Source organism: Silurus aristotelis (assembly GCF_946808225.1).
Source record: "Silurus aristotelis genome assembly, chromosome: 7".
In the NCBI taxonomy this organism is placed as follows: Eukaryota; Metazoa; Chordata; class Actinopteri; order Siluriformes; family Siluridae; genus Silurus; species Silurus aristotelis.
Window position 1 is genome coordinate 22,375,063 of NC_139580.1, and position 18,327 is coordinate 22,393,389.

The window sequence follows — 18,327 nt, forward strand, 5'->3', positions numbered from 1 at the left end:
GAGGACCCAGGGGGCTGTAACTGCTGTACGAGCCACGACGTGGCACAGTTTTGTGTGTAGCTGAAAAGAAAAACGTGCGGCTCATTGGTGCACTCTCTCTTTTACACGCGCGCACACGCACAAATCACTCGCGTCCGGCTACCGTAGGCGGTTTACCGAAGATGGCGGCTTGTAGACGTGTGCAGCTCCTTCTATTGCTCCTAGCCGTTCCCGCTTGCATTCGTCCTGCTCAGGGAGTGAAATCCCCAAACCTCCACGCCGAGGGGAACGTAGGGGAGAACGCCAACGATGGCAAAAATACCGGAGGCGGGCTAGCCGATGCGAAGGCTGGAGCGGCGGCCTCTCAGTCCCGCCGCAGCTCCACCGGCTGGAAGCTGGCCGAAGAGGAGGCCTGCCGCGACGACGTGACCCGACTCTGCTCCAAACATTCATGGAACAACAACCTGGCCGTGCTCGAGTGTCTGCAAGATCGGAAAGAGGTCAGTAGCCTGTTCATCAATGGGTTCACTCCCATTGTGTAGGTTCGGATGTGCCAGGAGAAACGCGTTCACGGGGCGAGCTGGCCGGCGCTAGGCTCCGTGCTATTATCTGCGCAGCTCCCCGTTAGCACCGTTTTCCTAACATGATGTCCGCCTGTCTCTCCAAATGCAACCAGACTGAGCCAGAACTAGTACATGAATCCCATATGGATCATGGTGTGAATATGATCTCGGGTTTGTCTTCAGAAATCAGGTCTACAACAAATATAGAATATAGAGTGAGACAGAGTGTTGCTAACTCTTGGTATGATCTATTAGCGTTAAATAAACGTCCTACTGATGCTGGTTTTTATTTTAATTACAAATACTCAGCCATGCTTTCGAGTAGGATCTAATGAGCTGGGGTTTTTTTTTGTAGCACATTTATTGATAGAACACAGGCTGCTACATGTTTTTCATATTATGTTCCTGGGTGAACTAGACATCATATTAGCATCCCGGAGACTTCCGCCTTCACGCCCGAGGAAGTTAGCAAAGCCCAGGGAATGGTTCTGCATGAACTTCGCCACTGTATATGCTACAGCTGTCTGCTATTAAAAAAAAAGCTAAAAGATGTAAATACATAGCCAGTCTCCATTCTAATGAAGATAATTGGAAGACTTTGGATAACAAGGGTATTTAACTGATACAATAAGGGTCAATTAATTAATTGGTAGACCTCAATCTGTACCCTTCCAACTTTAATAATGTCAGCGATTGAGAGAAATGATGGGCAAATTCAGATGGTTTGCTCTGCAAGAGTTCCTGTAGTACATAATAAACTTCATATTGCCTATTGTTACAGCTTAAAACAACCAATGTGAGATGTTTTTTCTTTACATAGAAAGCAGGAATGCTCCAAGTGGACAATGGCACAGTTACGAAGTTATGCAGGACCATTTGGTTCTCTATTAGGCAAAGAAATAAGTATCCCAAGCGAGCAATAAATATAAATTGTATCTTCATTGGGAGAGAGAGAGAGAGAGAGAGAGAGAGGGAGGAGGGGGGGGATTCCCTTGCATATTTATCAGCTGTTGAACTTCTCAGCATTTGCCGAGATGTGTGTGCAAACTTACAGGAAAGCATAGAAATGTCATGCTTTGTCATTGAATTTGAGCAAAATTTCAGTCTGAACAGAGCTAGTGATTTTCGTGATTTTTTTTCAGCATTTTGTGAAGTGGAGCCGAGTGATCTATAAAAAGATGGGGTGGCTTTAATGAGAGGCTTCGCCATGGACTGAGCGAGTTGCAGAGGAGGTCTGATGTTGGCAGGATTATGGAATGAGTGTTCGCCCTTTTTGGATGACTTTTCCAGTCCTGATAAGAATGCGCATTATATTATCAAGGCAGTTGATGGAGTGGTTTATATTTCATTTTTCATGTCTTTGGCGCTGGGCCACATATGCCCACTGTTGTCACCGATGATGTAATTTGACTCCCAACAATGGTGATCCTGCCTTCCAAAGTGTTGCTTTTAAATTGCCCTGCATGCAGTTGCTGAGTTAAATGCAGTTGCTGAGTTAAATGCAGTAGTATATTGCAATTTGACATTTACTGAAACTTCAACGTATACAGGCAACTGCAGGGGGAATTTTATCTATTTTCCAATAAAATTCATATTCCTTAATTCTTATACATTCTTGACAAAGATCTACTTTATCTCATGAGCGGTAGTGGAGTGAGCTGTGAAGGTTTGAACGAGAATGAGATGTAAAAAACCAAGGAGCAGTATAGTGGTACTCCTCAGGGTCTTCCTGTCTCAGTCTGAATGTGAATGAAGTAGTCCGTGGCTGTCCTCCATGCTTTTGCTCCCTGTTCTGTGTGTTGAAGGCTTGTTTGAGTTTCTTTTCAGCTGTTCAAAGAAAGACTCCTGTAAGACTGAATGGAGAAGAAGAGTAGAGCTTGTATCAGTTACTCCTTGTTGTGTGAGAGTGTAGGCATCCAGGGCAGGATTTCCCACAGCTGTATTTAGCTAAGATGGTGTTCTTAAGAAATAAGAAACAACTCAAGCTACAGTTCAGGGGGGTTTTTTTGTTGTTGTTTTTGCCCCCACTAGGTGTTTGTTTGTTTGTCATTGTCATCTCCAACCACACATTTGATTTGTTGAGTCTCAAAGGTTTCAGTATGATGTGAAAGACAAAAAAGAGGCCTGCTGTAATTTTTAACATTGTCTCTGCTAACCCTCGATCCGGTTCTTCTGGATACCTATTTTGAATAGTGTGTTGTCCATTGGGTGCTTTTCTTAGAAATTGTAATCCGTGAACTCATGTAGTCAGTCAGTCACGTAGTCACATTTTAACTTGTCCAACGATGATGCTAAAGCAGCATTCTGGCAGGTTATTCTGAAGAGTACTTTTGGAGTAACCCATTGAGTAAAACAAAGCCTTGGAGTTTGTGATCGACAAATATGCAAAGATCTGTATCACTGAAGCACATCGACAAATATGCAAATTTTTATTATAAACTCCAATTTTCCTTGTAGCTTGTTCAGCCTGAATGGATCTCAGGTTGTAGGAATTTAAGCAGCTCTCCTAGTCCCAAAGTGTATGTAAATCATTAATCACACTTTCCTCTTTATTGCCAAATGCTGCTGCTAGAGAATTTTCTACTGCATTTCACTGCTGTAATAATTAGTGTTTCTTGAAGGTGTTTCCTTTCAGATTATTATTAAGATGCCTTGGTGTCATTTTTATCCTTTTCACTCAGAGATTCCTGCTGAAAGTCAAACCGTCCATAAATCCACTCTTTCACAAATCGTACTTGTTGCGGAGGTGCTTGTACTGAACGATTCAGTGCTGTGAAAATAAAAAATTCTTGAAAATGAGAGTTGCTGGCAGATTGAGAACGTTGTGCCATTGAACTCTTCGCATCACATCATAAAAACAGGTTGCAAGCTCCAAAATTGGTCCATGATTGGGGGAAATTGGTGCTGATTTGTATAGAGTGTACATGGACTTAACAATACCTGTACATTTATCACTTTTACAAGACAGCTTGTTAGAGCCAATGGGATTTACAGTACGGCAGTAAAAACTCTTACGAAATGTATCCTCCCTCTATTAGAAGTAATAGAAGTAAAAGACTATGCTGTAATGATGAGGGGGAAAAATAAAGCAGCTGAAGGTATAATCTGTTCCTTGAAGCTCTCATTCTGACTTGCAGGGTTGTTTATTCCTGTACCGTTCTATACGTTAATGGTTTGGCAAAATCTATATAATGTCTGCCACTTTGTAATATCTAGAAGTATAAAAATGTGCCGAATAGAGCGCTTCAGTCGGACAAAATCCCTTAACAGAATATTAGGAGGATAGTGCTTCATTCTGACAGTCCTGGAGTTTGTGTATAGATTAGATTCAACCTTGTTGTCACTCTGAGTACAAATACAGAGACAATGAAATGCAGTTACCATCCAAACAATAGTGTACATAAATCTAATGAAGTAAATAAGGTTATGGTGCAATGGTTCACTTTTAATGTGGACCTGATTATTTCTTTCCAAAACCTTACAGGTTGTAGATGTGAAGGATGTGTAGGGATACTGCAAATATCCCTGGGTGATGAAGTGACCAGATATCAGCAATGATTAACATTCGACTTCTATTTCTGACAACAAGGAAAACTAATATAAGTGTTTTTAGATGGAATAGAGCTTCCTGGATGCTCGTTACGTGTCAATATGTAAAATAAAACGCATTAACAGGATGCACCAATTCCAGATAACTGGAGCAGTCACACAAAAGCTGCCTAGTGCACCATATTTATTTGATTTAATATATTTGCACAGCTGATTGAATGCTGACTGTACAGTTACAAAAACATTAAGCCTAAACCAATATGCAGAAAATGCAGCCAGAAACAATCCAGTCTCAGTTCCATAGTCGCCTTGGTTGGGGAGAGAATACAAGTAAACAGTGATGGGTTGAGTGTCAGGATTAGGAGCAGGGCTGAAAGCAGTGTATGTGCTCAGAGTTGAAAACTCAGCTTCCATTTTGACACCATTGTGGTTACACCTGCAGTTTGTAATTATGCGTTTGTCTTTTACCGTGCCCATGCTTTGTGTGCGCGCACACACAATTCTTTTCCTTCAACACATAGCTCTGGCCTTCTCATCTTTCAGACCTAAATGCATTCCTGGAATGTGGCAGTAGTAATAGACAGAGATTTGTCTTTAAGTCTGGTGAGATTGAAGAGACCTGTTGTCCCCTTTCCTGCATTTACAAGTTTCTTTGACAGGGTCAACTAGTAGAAGTGCTTATGCATTGTGTCTGGGTGGCATATGATTGTGCTGTTCAGTTGTATGAGTGGTTTTAATCCATTGTTCTATCGGAGCATAATGTTGAGAAGATAGGAATGGGGAGAGGAAGGGGCAGAGGCGTGTAAATGAATGCGTTATATATGCGCTTAGTCTGTAGTCTTACAAAAGCGGTTTTTCTGGCTTTTTTACTGTTGTGCATTTCCCGTGATCTATTATCTGGCTTTTTGGAAGATGATGGTAATGCCTTCTGTCGAAGCGGTTAGATGAGTTTGTCATCTTGATATGCATGGTTTTTCAAACAAATGTTGTTTGGACTTTGTTCATTGTGTAAAGTGCAAACCAGTTCCATATAACTGTTATTGAATATTTTAGGAACCAGCTTTACTGTGTTGTCAGCTGTGCTTTTGTATGATGACTGTGTTGTCAAACTCAGCCTTGCATTATACCCATGTAGTACATGGTACTTTGCAATGGAACAAAGTACCATGTACTACATGGTACACATGAAAAATTATTTCCATATTTCCAAAAAAAAATTTTTAATCCCCCCCCCCCCCCCAAAAAAAAAAAAAACAATCTATTTGTTCATCTAAACTGCTAATTGCAACACAGACTTTCCTGTTATGCTGTGATCACTGTGTACTAATTATGCTTGCAGAGATGCATAATTGTGCTGTGACCTACAGCACCTGAAATTTAGAGTTTACATTCCTATTAAAGTGTGTGTGTGTGTGTGTGTGTGTGTGTGTGTGTGTGTGTGTGTGTGTGTGTGTGTGTGTGTGTGTGGTTTGTAAACCATTTGTGGTCAATAAACTGCTAAACTGACTTAGCCAAGAGTGCCTGAGAATGAACTAAAACCTGCCTCTTTAATGCCTGAAGTCTCATGGTATCATAGTCATAATCCTCTAACATCTGCTATTATGTTTTTCATCCTTTAGGAAATGGAGATTGCAGCCAACTGTAACCATGTGAGTATAATTTTTCACTGTTCTCCTACGTGTCATGTGTTTCATAATGTTCCAGATTCATGCTGAACCGAACTCAGTGATGAGAGACACACTCTATAAGCATGTGTTGTATCCATATGCTCAGGTTGTTTGGTAACAGCTTGATCTGGGGTTGTATGTCAGAAGCTGGCATGTACGAAGCCTTCGCTAAGTCCTCTTTCTCTTTTTCCCTTTTTTTTCAGCTGCTATGGAATTACAAACTGAACCTGACAACAGACCCAAAGTTTGAGTCTGTAGCCGTGGAGGTGTGCAAGAGTACTATTGGTGACGTAAGTACCCTTATGTCATCTCTTTCCAGCATATTGTGCCTTTGAGTGTAAACTGAAACAGAAGGAATCGATTTTTAGATGAAAAATAAATAATGTGTATTTGTGGCTACAGATTAAAGAGTGTGCATCAGAGGAGCGGGGAAAAGGCTATTTAGTGTCATGCTTGGTAGATCACCGTAGTAACATCACGGAAAACCACTGCAATCAGTACATCACAAAGATGGCTACCATCATCTTCAGCGACTACCGGCTCATTTGTGGCTTTATGGACAGCTGCAGGGAAGATATCAACAGTCTGCACTGTGGAAGTGTTAACACTGGTGAGAAGGTAAGCCAGGACCTTCTCGGACACGCACGATAAATGTCAATGTCTTATTAATGTCTCCCGGAATCGAGCTTTGATGTGTCACTGACCACATATCAAAGCTTTCATCTTAATAGCACAGCTGACTCATGAGCTGATTAACCAATACTAAAACGTTTTCTCGTTTCATATTCATGTCAGAATGTGCAATGTGTATATAATTGAGTTGTGATGCAATTCATGGGCTGTGGATTAAAGAAACACCAGCTTAATCAATTCTATTACATTTTTTTTTAATTGTATTTTTTTTGCACATTTTATTTATTCATTATTTTCCAATCTTCAGAATCAATTCAAAGCATGGTTTGGCTAACCCAGCAGTAAAGAGCAATATAAAATCCACAGAGGATGAGTTATGCTTTCTTTCTTTTTTTAAGGATGTACACTCTCAGGGAGAGGTGATCGCATGCTTGGAGAAGAGGCTGGTGAGCGAAGCAGAGGAACAGACAAAAGGTTACACAATCAGAGAAGATTGTAAGAAGGCCATCATGCGTGTGGCCGAGCTGTCATCGGACGACTTCCATCTCGACAGGCACCTCTTCTTTGCATGCCGAGACGATCGCGAGCGCTTCTGCGAAAATGTACGTCTGTGACTTTGCATATTTGCTGTGCACCTTTTACTGGTAGAATAGTGTACTCATCTCGTTGTTTTTGCTGATCCAGACTCCAGCAGGTGAGGGCAGAGTCTACAAATGTCTGTTTAACCACAAATTTGAGGAGTCTATGTCTGTGAAGGTAAACTCTTCTGTCTTCAACTTAAACAAGATTATTTACCTGATTATTATATCTATTCTTGTTTACCTTATAAAAAAATATTTATCAATTTGTTTGTTTCTTTATTGTATCCTGATGCACAGTGTAAAGAGGCCCTCTCTACCAGACAGAAGCTGATCGCACAGGATTACAAAGTGAGCTACTCCCTGGCCAAGGCTTGCAAACAGGACCTGCGGAAATATCGTTGTAATGTAGACACCACGTTACCCCGTGGCAGAGAGGCCAAGCTATCCTACTTGCTGCTGTGCCTCGAGTCTGCCGTACACAGAGGTGAGTGTGCAGATAAGAATGCATGTTGCCCAAACAATCTATGTGTTGATCCAAACTGCTAATTGCAACACAGGCTTACCTGGCATGCTGTGATCACTGTGTACTAAATATGTTCAATCCATCCTATCTTTCAGAGTTGCATGCGATGAGATTAATGTATCGTCTGTGTTGATATTTATGTACTCGATAGCAGCTAGATGGTTGTACATGGTTCAGGTATGAGAAGCCGTTTTATATTCTCTGTATATCAGGACGCACTGTGAGTGGCGAGTGTCAGGGGGAGATGTTGGACTATAGACGCATGCTGATGGAGGATTATTCGCTGAGTCCTGAGATTGTGCTGCACTGCCGTAGTGAGATTGACAATCATTGCTCCGGTCTGCACCACAAAGGCCGAACCCTCCACTGCCTCATGAGGGTTTCCCGTGACAAGGGCATTTTCGACAACCTTTGCCAGAAATCTGTAAGTTGCCTTTAGTTTGTTACTATGGCCTGCTGTCAGTAGTCTACCGAGGAGATGAAAGGCAGATGTGAGAAAGTACAGGCCCTTATTTATTTTAATGTTTACTCCATGCTTGTCTGCATTGCACTCTGAACTAAAACAAAGGAAAAAACTAACTCCCCACGCTCTCTTCAAGCGGCTCTCTTCAGCACAGATCTGCTCTGTCTTATATAAGGAGGTTATTAAGTGCCTCCTCTATTTTTACACTTGACAACACCCGTGCTGCTACAGATTGTTTGTATTCTGTCTGAATTTCCTATGCTAACAAAGCTCTGAGCCCGTTAAGTGTTGGTTTAGGTCTAGTAGAATTTGTCCTTTATATGTTTGACTGTGTATAATAACTCATTTGCTTTATTTTACTCATTCTATTTATTCACTGTACATATGTTAACATATATAATTTTACATACTGTACATATGCTACACATTTTATTTGCACAATGCTACACTTTGCACTTTTGATAAGTGCCAAACTGCATTTTGTTGCTATGTACATGTACTATGCAATGACAATAAAGTTGTATATATCTTATCTATTTATTTATTTGATTTTGAATCATTTCAAATTTTTTTTTTAATTAAAATATATTTAATGCTCTTAGCTCCAGACTTTGATCCAGGAGACGGATCCCGGCGCAGATTACCGGATTGACAGAGCTCTCAATGAGGCATGCGAGTCAGTCATCCAGACCGCATGCAAACACATCCGAAATGGAGACCCCATGTTAGTCAACCTCATTTCTCTTCAATCTTTAATATACCGCTTTGATGACTAAGTGTGAACTATAATGATTTGTCATGACCGCAGTTCTGTTCTTTTTGTTGGAAGATGATTGTTATTGACTCTTTTGTTGCTTTTCACATAGGATCTTGTCTTGTTTGATGGAGCATCTTTACACTGATAAGATGGTGGAAGAATGTGAGCACAGGTTGCTAGAGTTGCAGTACTTTATCTCCAGAGACTGGAAGTGAGTGACTGGTGTCGCTGATTTTTATGATTTATTGCTAGTTTGATTTCGGACATTTTTGCAAATCACTGTGGCAATATAATTTTTTTCCAGTGTGTATTTATTTATTTGCTGTTTACAGGCTGGACCCGATCCTGTACAGGAAGTGTCAGAATGATGCTGCACGTATTTGCCACACTCATGGCTGGAATGAGACTAGTGAATTCATGCCCCCAGGAGCGGTGTTTTCCTGCCTGTACCGTCACGCTTACCGCACCGAGGAGCAGGGTCGACGGGTGAGGAGCCTTTCTCACACACACGCACACATGCACCTTAGCAGACCCAACTACCGCTGATATCTAACAAAATTAAGAGGTTTGTAAGGCATAAGACATGGCATAATGCATGTCAGAAATGGTCGGTAATAAGCTTTTTTTTCCAGGCCTGTTATAGCGAGATGTTAGGACTGCTGGTTTTAGCTGACATAACATTTTTGACTTATCTAAGCCTAACCTTAAATTTAACTACAGGACCGCACAGACAACAACAATCTTTATACTGTAAGTACTGTATTCTTGTTACAGATGTTCAAGTTCGCCAAATTATGCATGCCATGATAAATAATTCAGATGGGCAGACTGAAGTAACAGCTTCACTCTTCACTTTTTTTTCTGAATTTTCAGTTTTTGTAGAATTGGCAAATGTGTTTCAGAATATCAGACAATTTTATTCCATCAGTATTAGGAACTGAGGCACTGTCTGTAGTGGTATTCATTGTGCAAAGACTGAAAATTTCATGAAAATGTTAATTTCATAATTATAATTTGGAAATGATTTGGGTTGGTGTGGAAAGTGGGATCCTTCTGACTAATCAGATATGTCAATGTATTGGGTACGTTTGGTTTAGTTAAGAGAGATAATCAAGTGTCACTTTATTTTTTTTAAATAAGGTTGTGTGCCGCTCTAGTTCCTGAGAGGTTTGTGTGGTGTGTACGTATTAATTTCTGTAGAAGTGATAACTCTAAAATGTTGTTTACCTACAGTTATCTCGTGACTGTAAAACTGAAGTGCAGCGCATCCTCCATCAGAGGGCTCTGGATGTAAAGATGGACCCAGACCTGCAGAAACGATGTATGACCGATTTGGGCAAATGGTGCAGTGAGAAAACAGAGCCTGGACAGGTTTGTGACATGTACAGCAGAAAGAAAAAAGCTCAAGTAATGGAAGTTGATTGAAGTTGATTACCTGGCTGCAATTTTATACAATAGCATTTTAAATAACAGAGCTATATAATTCAGAGTTCCCTTCAAAGTATTGCAACACAAGGCCAATTCTTTTGTTTTTGAGATCAAAATTATATAATCATTTCTCTTTCCCGCCAACTTCTTCAGACTTAAAAACAAACACAGCTTGTTTTAACCTGTTTCTTTGGTGAATTACTGTGTGTGTGTGTGTGTGTGTGTGTTTTTATATATATATATATATATCTTGTTACTGTAGCACTCATTAAACGGTGTGTGTTGCAGGAGTTGGAGTGTCTACAGGATCATTTAGATGATTTGGGCTCAGAATGTAGAGATGTGGTGGGTAACCTGACTGAGCTGGAGTCTGAAGTAAGAAACACTTCCCTGGTTTCATCCCATTTTCTCTTTCAATCAGGCTTTTTTTTTTTTTACTATTACATTATAAATAATGACAGCAGTTGATGTGCTGCTTAAACTATACTGAACTTGTCTTTTTATTAATGTGTTTAATGTGATGAACTTGAATTATATTTCTGTAAACTATAAACTTTTATGTTTTTATAAATCTTAAGGATATCCAGATTGAAGCTCTTTTAATCCGAGCCTGTGAACCAGTCATCCAGGCGCACTGCCATGTAAGTCAGATTGTTCAGTTAACCGCAAAGATTTCCCAGCCAAAACATCATCCTGTATTAAAACCATTTCTATTTGTGTTCATTCTAATTAGTGGCTCTCTACCTGATTTTGTTATTGATTCGATTAATAGGAGGTGGCAGATAATCAAATAGACACCGGAGATCTGATGGAGTGTCTCGTGCTCAATAAACACCAGAAGGAGATGAATGAAAAGTGTGCAGTCGGAGTCACTCACTTTCAACTGGTAATTCACCTTCAAAAACCTAAGCATAGTTCATCATGTGTATCAAGCTGCCTATGTCACTACTGTACAGTTGAATGTACAGGAACAAGTCAAAGATAAATATTCAATGAGTTGAAAATGGTTTTTGCACAATGCTCTTTCTACAAAATGAAATAGGACTGTTTATTTATGAATTTATGGACATTAGAAACAAGTTTATTAAAGGACGTTTCGGGGAAAACTTGAGAGGGGCCAGATTGAGATGGTTTGGACATGTGCAGAGGAGGGACGTGGGGTATATCTGTAGGAAAATGCTGAGGATGTTGAGGAAAAGAGGAAGGCCAAGGAGAAGGTTCATGGCTGTGGTGAGGGAAGACATGCAGGTAGTTGGTTTGAAAGAGGCAGATGTAAAAGAAGAGTAGTATGGAGACAGATGATCCTCTGTGGTGACCCCTAATGGGTGCAGCCAGAAGAAGAAACCTAAGCTTATTATGGCATGACTTCAGATATGGTGTTGTTGGGATAGCTACTCCACTACTACTGTTTACTAGTACAATTTCATCAGATATACTTTTTATGCAATAAACGTAAAATATGTATAATACAATCAAATATATAAACAGGATTATTTTTGTACCCACCCTTATCTGTAAGATCTGATGTATTTGTAAGCGTTGTCTTTCAGTACTTCAGTTGGTTGCTTTTCTACGTTTTCATACACGTGTAATGACAAAAAAAAAACCTTATCCAAACATAGTGTGTGTGTGTATATAAGCTCAATGTCACCTGTTGTATTAAGTCAAATTAGCTTTTTATCTGGAGTCCAGCATTACTGTGTGATAAATCTTCAAATTTATAACCAGTTTCCATGCAGAACCAGATTTTAAAGGGGGCACCCCTAATAATTTGAGTGATCGACTTTCTTCACTCACTGCTGTTCACCATTTACTCCTCAGGTCCAGCTGAAAGATTTCCGCTTTTCTTACAAATTTAAGATGGCCTGCAAGGAGGATGTGCTCAAGCTCTGCCCAAACATCAAAAAGAAGTGAGTGTAGCATTAAAATTGCCAGCTAAAACAGTTGTTTTTTAGTAACCAAGCCGTATTTTCATTACATTGATTTATTTTCTACTTTATCCCAGACTGCAATAAAACTGATCATTGAATAAACCTGTTTGTGTGTGTGTGTGTGTACAGGGTCGATGTAGTCATCTGTCTAAGCACCATGGTCAGGAATGACACATTGCAGGAAGTGAAAGACCAGCGTGTTTCCATGAAATGCCGGAGGCAGCTCAGAGTGGAAGAACTGGAGATGGTTTGTTAATTCTCAAATCAGGATATTAATGCTCAATATTAATAGGTTGTTAATGCACACTCTTACTGTTTGATTTTTGTGACTCTGTTTTGATACTGCACGACACTGTCTGTAGTTACTGTAGTGTAGCTCTGGTGCTGTTCTCTCTTTCAGTCAGAGGATGTTCGACTGGAACCCGATCTGTACGAGAGCTGTAAGCAGGACATTAAGGAGCGCTGTCAGAATGTGGTGTTTGGCAATGCTCAGGTCTGTCTTTCTAAAATAACCTGAAAGAATAGCATATAGAAAAAACAGGGTGGTGCAAAAAGCATGTATGTTTTTCAAATAAGTGTAACTTCATTGATTCTCAGTATAATTTATTTTTATTAACTCCAGAACAGTTTGTTATAAATGCAGTTTTGATGGATATACCTTAATTATTTTATTACTGAAGATTATATCTGACCGATTACTTCCTTCTGGCTGTACACACATCCAGAGTTTCTCCTCAAAGTTCTGCATCGCTTTCCCACATTTCGTCTGGCACATTTGCAATTTCGTCAGACCTGTCCCTTGGCCCCCATGCTCACCAGACGGCCAAATCTGGTGAGCATGGGGGCCAAGGGACAGGTCTGACGATCTTCACTTTCGAAACACTGCACCAAACTGTAACCTTAGCACTATAGAGAGGTCTCTGGTGTAATTCTTGTGGGTTCTCTGCTGCCTAAAATCGACAGTTTTGCATATTAACAACCATGCAAATGGAAATATGCCTCATCACTTATCAACATTACACCATCAGAAGCAATATTTTCAAGCATTCTTTCACAAAACCTTGACACCGCTTTTGAACAATCCTGATTTTGTACGGATGAAATTTTACCTTGTCGTGTAGTATGCACTGTAGTGAATGATGAGGCCGACCCAAAGTTGGAGCACGACACCTAGTTGAGCGCCGAGGACTCTGAAGAACCTGCCTTCTTACACTCTCAGCATTTTCTGGAGTCTGAGCCGTACGGGGATGGCCCGTTGATTTTCCTCCTTTGTGAGAAACAATTTAACCCATCGGAGTATTGTGTTGCAATCAGGGATCAGCCCAACACGCACAACATTGGACTGTCGACGGAAAAGACGTTGAACAGTAACAACAAAATGTTTTGTTTTTTTTGTTTTTTTTTTAACTGTTTGACGGTCCACTGCGACGTGGCCACAAAAACCAAACCCTCTGAACTACTTACAGGCGATATGGGATGGTTGCCAACCTCTCTCTACCCATTTAATAAACATGCATTCATTTTGCGCCACCTAGTACAAACATAGATAATTGAATTGTTAAATAAACATAAGTTCATCCATATCTAGGTTTGGTGTTGCATAAATATCTATAAACTGTTTTTATTTATGCAGGTGATTGAGTGCCTAAAGGACAATAAGAGGTTTTTGCACCAGCGCTGTCACCAGAAGATCTTTAAACTGCAGGAGACTGAGATGATGGACCCTGAACTTGACTTTCAGCTTATGAGAGTGTGTAAGCAGATGATCAGGGTAAGTAAGTATAAAATGACAGACAGACAGACAGACAGACAGACAGACAGACAGACTGTTCTCTTGCCTTATTTGCAGTAAATCACAAAACAGCATTATTATAGGGTCTTATATATTGTAACATGCTTTTTGATGTTGTAGCGTTTCTGCGCTGAAGCCGATGCTAAGAGTATGCTTCAGTGCCTGAAGCAAAACAAGAACAGTGAACTCATGGACCCTAAATGCAAACAAATGATCACCAAGAGACAGATCACCCAGAACACCGGTATAGTCCAATAGACATACTTGTACATTATACCATTACCTTTTTTATTTCAATTTTAAAAACATGACACATTGCTCGAGAGAACCCTAAGCATTGTTTGAATATGATCATGATTAGCTTGAGTTTAAGTGGACTTTTCTTTCTTTCACATGTCCAGATTACAGACTGAACCCAGTGTTGAGGAAGGCCTGTAAGGCAGACATTCCTAAATTCTGCCAGCACATTCTGAGCAAAGCGAAAGATGACACGGAGTTAGAGGGCCAGGTCATCTCCTGTCTCAAACTCAAATATGCAGACCAGGTCTGTTCTTAAACAATCCACACTGCTGTATTTTTTTGCACTTCAAAATGTGTAGCTGATTGTGCACTCTATGCTGATTGTAACTATTGCTGAACTCCATATGCAGCGTCTTTCTTCAGACTGTGAGGACCAGATCAGAGTAATTCTGCAGGAGTCTGCATTGGACTACAGACTGGACCCCCAGTTACAGATGCAGTGCACGGAAGAGGTCAGTTAGACCTTCTGCTTCCTGTCACTATAATTATATGTAGCACTGTATGGTGTAACTTCACATCTTTGTTTGTCAGATCCCACGGTTGTGTGCAGAGGAGGTAGCAGCCCAGGAACAGACAGGTCAAGTGGAGGAATGTCTTAAAGTGAATCTACTCAAGATAAAAAACGAGGGTTGCAAAAAGGTGCATTATCATGTATTCTACTATAAAATTGTCTGAGATTCTCCCTAGCCGTGTAGTTTTAATTTATGGTGTTGGTGTGTGTAGGAAGTGCTAAACATCCTTAAGGAGAGTAAAGCAGACATTTTTGTGGATCCAGTGTTGCATACAGCATGTGCACTTGACCTTAAGCATCAGTGCGCTGCCATCCCACCTGGCAGAGGAAGGCGTGAGTACTTAACACTACAGTCAGTGTGTTGCTGAAAAGGCTTTAGAGGATATAAATTTTGCTGTGTGTTTCAGAGATGTCTTGTCTGATGGAGGCTCTTCAAGATAAGAGAGTGAGACTCCAGCCTGAGTGTAAGAAGAGACTACAAGACCGTATAGACATGTGGAGCTATGCTGCCAAGGTAACTGAGAAGCTCAGAGATTCTGATGGTCTTTTTTTCCTCACTGTCTCTAGAGCCTCTTGTGTTTGATAAACATCACATTTATTATATGTAATGGATAACTGAATTTTTTTTGTTCAGTGTGTAAAAGAAAAGAAAAAAGTATAGACTGTAATCTTTAGTCAAAATCAGTTGATATTGCGCTAATGTTTGTATTCCTACTGTGTTTGCTGTTTAATATTTTCTCACTCATTGTTCTAAATGCATTTTCCCTCTATTTTGATGTTTTCTGTTTCCTGCCTCCAGGTGGCACCAGCAGAAGGCTTCTCAGACTTGGCTGGTCAGGTCCTTTCTTCTCCTGCTAAGAACTATATCCTGAGCATGCTGGCGATGTCTGTCGTTCTGCTGTTCTTCATGGGGCTGCTGTGCGGCCGCATCACCAAGCGTGTCACGCAGGAGCTGAAGGACAGGTAAAGAGGGTTGCCAGGGGTAGGAGGAGGAGGGGGATCCCCAATGTCCTTCCTTCCTCCTGCCCCATTATACAAAAGGGGGGTGGAGAAGCTAGCAGTGCTCCTCTCTGTCCCTCTCTCACCCCGGGCCCTGGCTATGAAGAGGACGAGCAAGACTGAAACTGTACGAATTTTCTTGCTACTGGCGGCAGCCATGTTGGGACCTGATATTACCCTCTTCACAGTGTCCATGTTTTCTGACTGCGGTACACCCGCATTGTCATCTGCTTCTCTGTGACCGGACCTGCCTGCTGTGGACATTTGGGCCATTTTGTGTGTGTGCATATGTGTTTTCACATTTCTAAGTATGTTGTGCCAGCATCTCTGAGACATTGTTTTTCCCCTGTTTGCTTTCTCCATGCTCATGGAGCTCGTGTTGCATTTCTCCTCTTCTCTTCTCCTGCATTTGCTCTTGCTCTCCTGTGGTCTACTGAGACAATGAAGCAGTGGCAGCAGGTTTCTCACTACTAAATTTCAGAAATAATTTTGTGTGGTTGTGGGTGGTTGCCATACACTTCAATTACGTATGGTGACTAGTATATTTGTGGTATTCGGTTTGTGCAGGTCTGATAACATGCTCCTTTTATTATTTTAACTGATATTGTAATTTTCATTATTATTGACATGGGTTGTTCCTGTTAATAAGGTCACGGCTATGACTTGTCCTCTAACTTGCAGACCATCTAATGGGAGAATAATGGCATCATTTTCTATATATTATTATTTATAAATAACATGCTTGACATTGATTTAATAGACATACTACTAAATAGGGCCTTTTGTGATTAATTAATTACAGGGGTTAAAAAAGTTGGTATGATTTAATTGTACTGACGTGCGTGTATGTGTATGATTTCCTGTGAGGGTGAATGAATAGTTCAAGATTAAATATCTTGTCTGTGGGTTTACTTAATTTCAAGAGTGTTTTTTTTTTTTGGATTCTCTACAGATGGACATTTGTGTCTGCGATTATAGGTTGGGGTTGTTGATGAATAAAAATAATCTTATATTTGTCAGACTCGCTGTACTCCCAGATACTAACAGACCATTAAACAGTGAAGAAAGCTGCCTGCATCTGAGCCAGAAGAACTCAGGATCTAGGGGGCCATAAATTGAATTATTTAGACAAGCGTTTTTGGGTAGGATGCATAGCAGTGTTGAAATAATTCAGCATATTATGTGGGTAAGAGGTAGATGACCTTAGATCGACACTCTCTTTTTCTGACTGAGATGCTGATAAATATTCCGTAGTGGTCTTAGACAGGATGTCAAGGCACTCGTGCAGCTCAGGCAGGCAATGTGGTTCCTATGTGGCAACTTGATTGGGATTTACTACTGCAATGCAGAGACAGACTTTAGTCTGATACAGAGCAATCTTTACAGACGTTGGGTCACTTCCTGTGCTCAGATTTCTTCTAAGTTTAGCGTATTAATGGTTTAATATCTGGAAAAGGGGTACTGGTGACTGGAAGCATTATAGTGCCATACTTAAAGATCGCTAATATCGTTCATTCATACTCAGCCAACCAAGCCTCCTTGCAAGCCACATTGTTTTGTGTGTGCTTGTTTAGTTGTGCATTAATGGATTGGTCAGGTTTGATGGCCTTAATTTATTGTAGGTTTAAGGTTTTGTGTTTTCTGGGTGCCTCATCGTATAGTATTGGGGCTAGTCTTCTACTCTGCCATCTAGGTAAAGGATTAAAAAAAGCTTTTTTGCTTGTTTTATTTTAAACACTTGCTGAAATGCTTTGTAATTCAGCCAGTTATTGTGTCTTGAACAATGTTGCCGCCTACACAGCTCAGAAATCCCATTTTAAAAATCATGCCCTTTACTCTTTTGCATGCACTCCCATGACACACCTGCTGTTCTTTTCAAATTATTAAAAGCTGTTGTTTTATGTGTTAAGTTTCTCAGTATATCAAACTTTTGAAAGCTTGTTGGTGATTGAATCTGCAACCTTTTTAAAAGCGCTAAACCAACGGCATAGTTTTTTCCCCCCTCAAATAACTATACTTGTTAACACTCCAATTGTTTGTCAAGGGGAAACACAGTTTATCATGTATCCGAGAAAAAAAAGAGCTGTACTATGACCTCCATTCGCACGTCTATTTTTCAGTGTCCCACCTCAAGTCAAAGCAAGTCATGTTTCAATGCTACGGGAAGGAGGAAAATAATGTCCATATATTGTATATAGCTGTGGTTTTACAGAGAGGTCTCTGCTTCTGCTTTTTTCTTGTAGAAAACTTGACCGTCTAGTACAGCTACTGGATTGTACTCCTAAGAAGCAGATAGACCCACCCTTCACCCATCTTTACTTGTAATGTGTATGTTGGATATGGAAAATGACCATGGCTGTTAGTTACATTTGTTTAAAAATTCTGCTTATTTAAACATTTCTCTACCATTTTTATTTTACTCTCAAATTCTTTTCATGTTTAAAAAAAAGTTTCAAGATCAGCATAATTTTTCCAACAGCAATTGTAAAGAGTGGCCCAAAGAAAATGTTCAGCTTTCCATGTCACATCTCTTCAGTATTAAATCATGTTAACTTGCTTAAATTCACATTCACTTATAGTCCGGCTGGAAAAGCGTCAGTTTTTGCGCTTTGATAAAGCATGTGTCTCATCTCGTCTCTCAGCCAGCCCAA

At 40.3% G+C, this 18,327-nt stretch overlaps 1 protein-coding gene across 4 annotated transcripts; it reads left to right on the forward strand.

The window, feature by feature from the left end:
* The first annotated feature begins 87 nt into the window (after nt 1-87).
* Nucleotides 88-18,155, forward strand: glg1a (golgi glycoprotein 1a). Of its 4 annotated transcripts, XM_083546584.1 has the most exons (28): nt 88-479; nt 5,711-5,740; nt 5,962-6,048; nt 6,161-6,376; nt 6,790-6,993; nt 7,076-7,147; nt 7,270-7,456; nt 7,708-7,919; nt 8,561-8,682; nt 8,825-8,926; nt 9,048-9,201; nt 9,436-9,465; nt 9,949-10,086; nt 10,432-10,518; nt 10,722-10,784; nt 10,916-11,029; nt 11,965-12,053; nt 12,204-12,321; nt 12,475-12,567; nt 13,708-13,845; nt 13,987-14,110; nt 14,268-14,410; nt 14,517-14,618; nt 14,698-14,805; nt 14,890-15,010; nt 15,085-15,191; nt 15,477-15,640; nt 17,920-18,155. In XM_083546584.1, the coding sequence occupies exons 1-28, from the start codon at nt 162-164 to the stop codon at nt 17,999-18,001; spliced, it is 3,525 nt and encodes a 1,174-aa protein (XP_083402710.1). In that variant the 5' UTR covers nt 88-161; the 3' UTR covers nt 18,002-18,155. The 4 variants fall into 4 exon arrangements, with proteins under 4 accessions (XP_083402710.1, XP_083402708.1, XP_083402709.1 ...); XM_083546582.1 differs by lacking the exon at nt 17,920-18,155 and having other exon boundaries at nt 97-479; nt 15,477-16,695; XM_083546581.1 differs by lacking the exon at nt 9,436-9,465 and having other exon boundaries at nt 106-479.
* The last annotated feature ends 172 nt before the right edge of the window (nt 18,156-18,327 follow it).